This window comes from Vicia villosa, unplaced genomic scaffold, assembly GCF_029867415.1.
Source record: "Vicia villosa cultivar HV-30 ecotype Madison, WI unplaced genomic scaffold, Vvil1.0 ctg.002458F_1_1, whole genome shotgun sequence".
Lineage (NCBI taxonomy): Eukaryota > Viridiplantae > Streptophyta > Magnoliopsida > Fabales > Fabaceae > Vicia > Vicia villosa.
The window spans coordinates 309369-317546 of NW_026705934.1; the positions used below are offsets into that span (position 1 = coordinate 309369).

The 8178-nt window shown below is 36.0% G+C and overlaps 1 protein-coding gene across 1 annotated transcript; it reads left to right on the forward strand.

The window, feature by feature from the left end:
• The first annotated feature begins 317 nt into the window (after positions 1 to 317).
• LOC131638873 (poly(A)-specific ribonuclease PARN-like) lies at positions 318 to 5727 on the forward strand. The gene is made up of 7 exons (XM_058909416.1): positions 318 to 784; positions 1161 to 1291; positions 1685 to 2010; positions 2182 to 2295; positions 2756 to 2882; positions 2965 to 3235; positions 4346 to 5727. The coding sequence occupies exons 1-7, from the start codon at positions 420 to 422 to the stop codon at positions 5172 to 5174; spliced, it is 2163 nt and encodes a 720-aa protein (XP_058765399.1). The 5' UTR covers positions 318 to 419; the 3' UTR covers positions 5175 to 5727.
• Positions 5728 to 8178: the final 2451 nt, after the last annotated feature.

Genomic DNA, 8178 nt, shown 5'->3' on the forward strand with positions numbered 1-8178 from the left:
ATATTTGGATGATTATTGATCACAACCATTCAAACTCTTCAACCTTTTAAACATTGTGCTTAAGAAGATATGAATCGTCATATACTCTCAACCAAGCTCGAGCTACACATTACACACCATAAAATCCATCACGTTACTTCGAAAGCATTAAAATTGTGGGTCATTCTTTAAAAAAAAATGAGCTAGGCACTACAATTGTAAAATGTCATGAAGGTGAAGTTGGTAGAAAGGATTATAACTTGATGCCGGAATTGATTTCCGAACCGAACTATACCAACGGTGATAAGCCAAGAAAAACAAAGACATGGAGTCAAACGACGTCGTTTTGACATTCACCTTCAATTTACTATCATAGTACTCTCGCTATCCCTCTTTTAAACTCCGAACGAAGAATGCACTACCAGTAGCACATATAAACCATGAAGCCGCGAAAACTGTATTCTTCGGCACTCTCACGTGCTCTTTCACGTGCCCTCAGCTCTTCAACCGCCACAACCACACCGTCTCAATGCGGATCGGCGTTTCCCTTGAAGACGGTTACCGTCGCAAACTTTGAGCCGTCGTTAGCGGAGCTCCGGCACCATGTCCGGTCGTCAGACTTCGTCGCCATCGACCTCGAGATGACCGGCGTAACTAGTTCTCCGTGGCGTGAGTCCTTCGAGTTTGACCGCTCCGACGTCAGGTATCTCAAGATCAGAGACTCCGCCAGCAGGTTCGCCGTCGTTCAGTTCGGCGTCTGTCCGTTCCGATGGGATTCGTCTAACCAGTCCTTTGTAGCTTATCCGTAAACTCTCTCTCTTTCTCTCTCCGTTTTGTGATAAAGGATAATTAGCCAATCGCTTTAATTAAATTGACGATTTTACGTTTGGAAGGGTTTTAAAAATCAGCCCGCCACCTCGAAAATGACCGCGACAAAAGGTGCCGATACCGTTTTTTATATTAAAGAATAAATTATGGTTAATTCACACTGCGATATACAAACGAAATCAGTGTTAGTGTTATCACCTGCTTTAGTAGTTTTTAGGAAGTAATATCATAATAGTTGTAAATACTATAGCTACTGGAAGTGGTTTCATCTTATTCTTCTTTTCCATTCTTTCCCTTATTCATGCAATGAATCATCTATTGTTGTTTTGATATAGAAACTTGCTCTTTCTCAGGTACAATTTCTTTGTTTTTCCACGTCAGGAGCTTGCTGGTTTCGGCCCATGTAATGAATTTCTTTGTCAGACTACTTCGATAAATTTCTTGGCTAAATACCAGTTTGATTTCAATGCATTCATACATGAAGGTTGCTTACTTTTCCTTCTATTTCGTGCTATTTATTATCTTTGGTATTTAACTGATTATAACTGTACCAAATTGAAGAAAAGAGTTTGTGTGCCACTCTCTGCATTAAAAGGCCCTGGTCGCCATTGTAACTCGCGGATTCTACACGTTTGGGTCTATTACTTGGATGCTTGAGTGGTGGTTCATTGGTGATTCATTAGAAAATAAGTGATATACGAAGAACTCTAGATAGATGACCGTCATGTTTATATGCAAACCTGAAAGGCTCCATTATCCATATACACGACTCTTAGAGTTATAAGAAATTACATTAGAAATTTAGTTACACGCATAATTCCATTATAACTTTGACGATTTCTTTAGTTTGAGATTTTGCACCCTTGGATAATGTCAGGAATATCTTATTTGTCCAGAGAACAAGAAAGGGAAGCAATAAAGAGTTTGAATTCAGTGCATGATAGTGAGTGCTCATACATTTCTAAATTAAATGATGTTAGAGACCTACCATCTGTCAACATGGCAGACATTTTGTTCACCGAGCGAATGAAAAATAAGTTTAGTGAGTGGCGTGATGGATTATCACAGGAGCAAAGTCAACCAGACCTAATTCAAGGAACTCGAAAAGACTCGAAACAACGATTTGAAGTGGTTTTCTTTAAGAAGCATCCAGCTCTCAAGCTTGATGGATTCACCTCCCGCCAGCTTAAGTTAATTCAGTTGGTAATGTTGTTATAACTTGTCTCTATCTACTGTTGATATGTTCACATTTTGTTTTTCCTCTTTCATCATTTATTCACTTCTTTTGGTTAAAGATATTGTAGTATTGCAATTGCACATGTACTAGAGTTATACAATGGCTAAAGTTTTGCTGATTATAATCTGAAATTTCAGGTCATCAAAAAACACTTCAAAGATCTTTCTTATATCAATGTGAACTATGCCGGTTCTAGTTCCCAACAAATAGTTGTATATACAGACTCGGAGGAGGAACTAAACTTACTTCTGGTAACTAAATTTCAATATTATGTTTTTTCTCTTTTTAATTTGTGATGTGTAGCTCTACATTGTCAGTGACTCAGTGGGGTTTTGAAATCTAATTGCTTTTTCTGCGCTTTTGCAATGATGGTGAAAGGGGTTAAGCTGACTGAATCTTTTGACCACAACTAAAATGGAAAAATCTGAATTAATTTTATATTGGCATTTATTGTTAATTTAGAATTTTGAGATGGCTAAGCACTTCCTAGAAGCCCCAAGCTTAACACTAGATTTAGTCATAAATGGATACAGTTAAATATTGAATGGTGATGCTTTTATGCTCTATTAGTATGGGCAATCTCACATATAGTAAAGGCTGAGCAAAGTGGCTCCGAGAGACGAGAAAGAAAAACTTAAGTGGTGAACTGAGTTTCATTGATGCTACACCACCATATTAAATTCTTAAAAAATGTTCTTTAATCTCTTGTAGAAGGAGGTAAAGGAGGAAAGTCTCAGGGCCAAAAAGATGAAGATCCAAGGTGCAGTTGGATTTCGCCATGTTATTGATCTCCTTTCGTCAGAACAGAAGTTGGTAGTTGGTCATAACTGTTTTCTAGGTATCACTGAAATTCTTAATCCTTACCAAGTTATATACTTTTGTAAGACAGTGAGATAATAATATATAATTCCATGATACAGATATTGCTCATGTGTACAACAAATTTATCGGGCCTCTTCCGGGGACTCTTGAAGAGTTTGTTGCCTCAGTTAACAAGTGCTTTCCACATATTGTTGACACCAAATTACTCATGAACGCTGATAATATGCTCCAAGCAAGAATGAAAAAGTCCAGAAAATCATTGGGTTCTGCATTTTCTGTGTTTTGTCCACAAATTGCTGCAGGCTCCAAAAGCAATGAGCTAGTTTCACCATCCCATGTAAAAATAGATGTTGAAGTTGATGATTCAAGGTTTGTCTCTTTTTATCTATGTATAATATTTATGGAAGATTTTGTTCTCATGTCTCTGATTTCAAGATGATTTTTAATTTTATATTGAAAGGGCATGCCAATTCTGTGATTTTAGAGTTTATGACCATTGTCTTAAAAATTTATAGTCTCCGCAAGATTGAAGGGGGTTGAAAGATCGTAAGATCCCACTAATGGTAATAGGGAAAAGATACGCGTGTATAAAATCATCATAGATGAAGAAATAATCTTCGAATCACAACATTAAACAAAGTTCATAATCATATATTCATAAGCTCATAAACATAACGAAAATTCTGTAAGTTCATAAATATAGAAACTTTTCACGGAAATCTTAGTCGCGATTTCTGCAATCCTTCCAACAATTCCACCGATCCATGAAGCTAAGTTCAGCACTGCAGCTCGGAAAGCCCCTTCTGAATTGTATGATCAATTCATGCGACTCCACTGTCATTCTCGCGATTCCACAAATACTGTTTGTGACATTGGAGTTTATGTTTCAACTATTAGTAATACTTTTTTCAACTGTTTTCATACATGATGACAGAGCTGTTTCCTTATTCATTTTGTCATTCTTTCATTGTTTTTTGTTAGTTTCTTTATATCCTACCTCAGTAATGTGAAGCATATATATAGTGTTATCAAATATCCGCAATGGCGGATATATGTGGCGGTTTTTGGGCTCGCCGTAATGGTAAATATGGCGATTTTTGGGTTTGCCGCAGTGGTAAATATCGGCCGATTTTCCGTCATAATCTGCTATAACAGCGCTTCAAAGTGTCGAATATGGCGGGATTTTGGCTCTTGTCTGGTCACCTTCAGCCATGGACAACACTTGTATACATATATTATTCACTTTCCCTTTTTTTTTTTTTAAATGTGTACAGTGGCAGATAACATTTTAATTCTTGTACAGAATTTTTGTCTTCATAATCTGCATTATATTTTGAGGTGATTTCTTTAAAATTTTGACAAGTTTAAATATTTATTCTCCTGTTTGTCTGCTTAAATTCGACTTTCCCTCTGTTTCCTGTGTTGTCTTAACTGCCTCTTTACTATATTTTTCATACCAATAAAAATGTGTATTTGCAGATCGTCCAGCTGGAACCCTGGAGGCAAGCATGAGGCAGGATATGATGCTTTCATGACTGGATGCATCTTTGCCCAGTTATGCAGGGATTTAGGAGTTGATTTTAAACTCCATGAATCTTTAAGATTAGCTTCCAATGAGAAAATACAGAAATACATTAATCATCTATATCTAAGTTGGATGCATGGGGATATTATTGATCTAAGTACTGGTGATAAGGTTGCAAATTCTTCACCAAGCTATAGCCCCAAAAGCCGGTACCCAAATATTTTGTTTGAGAACATAGTTATCATATGGGGATTTCCTTCTAACGTGAAATCAAGCGATGTACGAGAGTGCATATCTAAAGTGTTTGGTCTAACTTCTGTTGTTTCTGTATACCAACTGGATGCAACTGCAGTGTTCGTTCAGTTTAGCAAGACTGAACTAGTTTCCGACTTTCTTTTATTGAAGGAAAACTTAGAGAGAAGTAATGGTCCAATCTCTGTTTTGCATCCGCTGTCAAAACTTTTGGATGGTGGAAATACATTTGCTGCTAATTATGATACTTATAAAGAAATATGTGGTTCACCCTTGTCAGAAGATTTATTTGCTGATCAGGCAAATGCAGTTAGCATGACGTCGAAGACTAAGTTGATTGAATTTAAGGTAGCATTGAGGAGTGAAGAACATGAAAATCCAAATGCACAAGATAATGTAAATGATGTTGCTGTGAATTTTGTAGAAAAAATCAAGCCAAACTCAATTGATCAGTTAGGAAATGTTCAATCTAATGGGCAAGCCTCCCCATTTGAGATTGAAGATTCCCGCTTAGCAGAAGCTAACTTGTGATTTTTGACTAATTAGTGTGTGCACCATCAGCATGGATAATTAGTATATTTGTTTGTAGTATAAAATGTCAACAATATTTTTTGTAGAAACTTGTATTCTATGACTATAAAGAAGTCATCCTTTTGATTTGGTTAAAATTAGGTTTAGTATCTTTTGTGATAATTTAAATTTAGTTGTAACAGATATATCATATTGTCATAGACAAACCACTGATAAACTATTTGTGGTGAAGCCAGTGTCAATTAATCTGCTTAGCATTTTTACTTGACGATTGATGATTTTGATGAAGCCTCTGTCAATTACTATGTTTAGTATTTTCTGCCAGTCATACATTGTTTTCTTAATGGATGGACATGTTACTTATCATTTGTGCTTAGCACTAACAAAGGAATAACCTTTTAATCTATTTGGTTAATCATGGTTATGAAGTCCACATTTTACATCAACCTTTCATCTAAACCCATCCATCTTTCATCTAAACCCATCCATTCTTAGTGGCACTCAGTATTCCACTATTTGTATCTTTGTATTTCCCCCCTTTATCATAACTAAACATTACTTTGTGGCTTCTCTCTCTTGCCTGTTTCGGTATCTGAACAAGTGATTATAACAATCACTTTATTTCTAATTCCAACATCTTTAATCCAACTTATCACCTCTTCTCGCATATTGAATCTTTGTGTAGTTGGAAATACATCCGAAGTATCTACATATTTCCTTTTAGGAGTGTGGGAAGATGGTGATTAGGAGAATGTGACTATCTTTTTTTAACTCTCTCTACCATGCCGTTATGGATAGAGACATGCCACTTCCGAGGTTCCCACGTACGAGCGAGTGATCCAGGATATGGCCGACACAATCAAGGAATATGCGTACACTTATGCCTGTTCTCTCGACAAGTAGGGATGGGAATAGATCAGGCCATGCCAAGCCTTAGAAGGCCTGAGTTTGACCTACGATAAATTTAAAAGGCATGAGTCTGGCCTATGACTTATTATAGGCTTTTTTTTAGCCTGGGTTGACCTTTTTAAAAACTTGGTCTGACCTGAAATCCTATTTAAAAGTGTTTCACATTAAAACTTCCAAATTGTCCATTTTATCGTTGAAGCCTTATAAGCCGGCTTATATATGTATATATAGGTCGACTTATTTATCCTATTTTTTAATATATATATATATGCATATATAGGTCATCCTATTTAGCCAATTTTTAATATATATGAATATATTGGCCGACCTATAAGGTTTTATAGGATTTTTTAATAGCCTTAGTCTAACCTATTTAACTAAATAAACTTTTAAAAAAGTTTAAGTCTAGCCTTTTTATTAAATAGGTCTGACCTTAAATAGGTCAGACTATAGGTTCTTGTAGGTCGGCCTAGCCTATTCCCATCACTATCGACAAGCCAGACAAAAAACTTCGGAATGCTCGGATGTCGCCAGAGTTAAACTGAAGCCCCTGGAAGGCACTCTAGATTAAGGCATTTGCTGAGCTTTCAGGGTGAATCAATATTCGCTTCTCAGCTAGACGTCATATTGAACCATAAAAACCATTAGATCATTGTTGTGAGGGAGAATGCGAATGACATCCTTGTTGGAGAAGGTGATTTTGGACTCTAGCTTTCTTACCATGGTTTCCATGATGCTAGCAGGTATGACGTTTGCCGCCAAAACCTACTAGTCATATTTTATGTGGGAAAAACTAGACTCATCGCCGACAAAACCTCCCGCAATGGTATTGACGGAACTTTATTTTCACATCTTCTTGGGAAAAATGGCGAAAACAAATGGTGAGTAATGATGAGTCTGTGCCTAAGTTAGTTTTATTGGACCCACAATAGATATCAATTCACTTACTAAAAATAGAATACATGACAACGCCTTGCGGTGTAGGGCTGTTAGAGATTTTTAGGATTGCTTTGGTGTTAGAGCAAACTCACACTGTCACACATTAATGATAATGAGTTTTGCGTAACATATTGAATACTTCTTCAACCCTAGAGTTAAAATATTTATAGGATTCCTTTGACTTGGGTTTTAAGTTCTAAGGACGTAATACCCTCTTTCAAGAACGTGAGAAAAGAGTGGTTACTTTCCCTATTTCTTAAAAGAATATGACTAACTCCTTTTGACTCCCCATACATCACTTTCCAAGTTCCTAGGTACAGGCGAGCGATCCAGCTGAAAACGAGCGACACAATCAAAGAATGGACCTACATTCCAAGCAATGTACGATTAGAGAGTCTCACGCAATGGTGGCATACCATATCGTCTATCCCGAGAGAGCCCTGGTGCCCTCTCCTGTTAGGCCTTTGCATTTATATCAATATAAATATATTTTTGCATTTATTATCATTTTATTTTGGGTTAAATATGTTTTTGATCCCTATAAATATATCAAATTTCATATTTAGTCTCTATAGAGAAAATGACATAATTTGGTCCCTACAAAAATTTTATGAATGCAATTTTAGTCCTTGTTATTTTCTAAAATTTTGAAAACTATTTAATTACCCTTAAATTTTTGAATAATTTTTTTCATACGTGTCTAGAATACTATAAATTGTTTCTATGATAAATTCTAGAATTTTTTAAAATAAGAAGAATTAAATATGAATTTTTAAAATTTAAAAAAATTATGATAAAAGTAATGCAAATCTCGACATAGAAATCAAATTTTGAGTTTCTTTTTTTTTTTTTGAGAAATTTTTCATAATTCTAAACATGTCTGTAAAATAATTTTTCAAAAATACACATCGTTTTAACAGCAGAGACTAAAACTACGCGCATAATAATTTTGAGGGGATCAACAATTTTTTTTTAATAAGGACCAAAAACAAAATTTAGTAATTTCGTATCCGAGAATATTACTCGTCCACGTAGCCTCCGAAAGTTGGTCCTAGGCTCCTTCGAACTCAGGACCTCAAGGGGAGCATACCCTTGAGACCCAAACACCCTCCCACTAGGCCAACCCTCCCGGGTTAATGCTACCTTATATATGAAA

Coding starts and splice junctions, on each gene's coding strand:
- LOC131638873 (XM_058909416.1), top strand. CDS start 420: ATGAAGCCGCGAAAACTGTATTCTTCGGCACTCTCACGTGCTCTTTCA. Junction 785..1,160: donor CAGTCCTTTGTAGCTTATCC/GTAAACTCTCTC, acceptor GCTCTTTCTCAG/GTACAATTTCTTTGTTTTTC. Junction 2,883..2,964: donor TGGTCATAACTGTTTTCTAG/GTATCACTGAAA, acceptor TCCATGATACAG/ATATTGCTCATGTGTACAAC.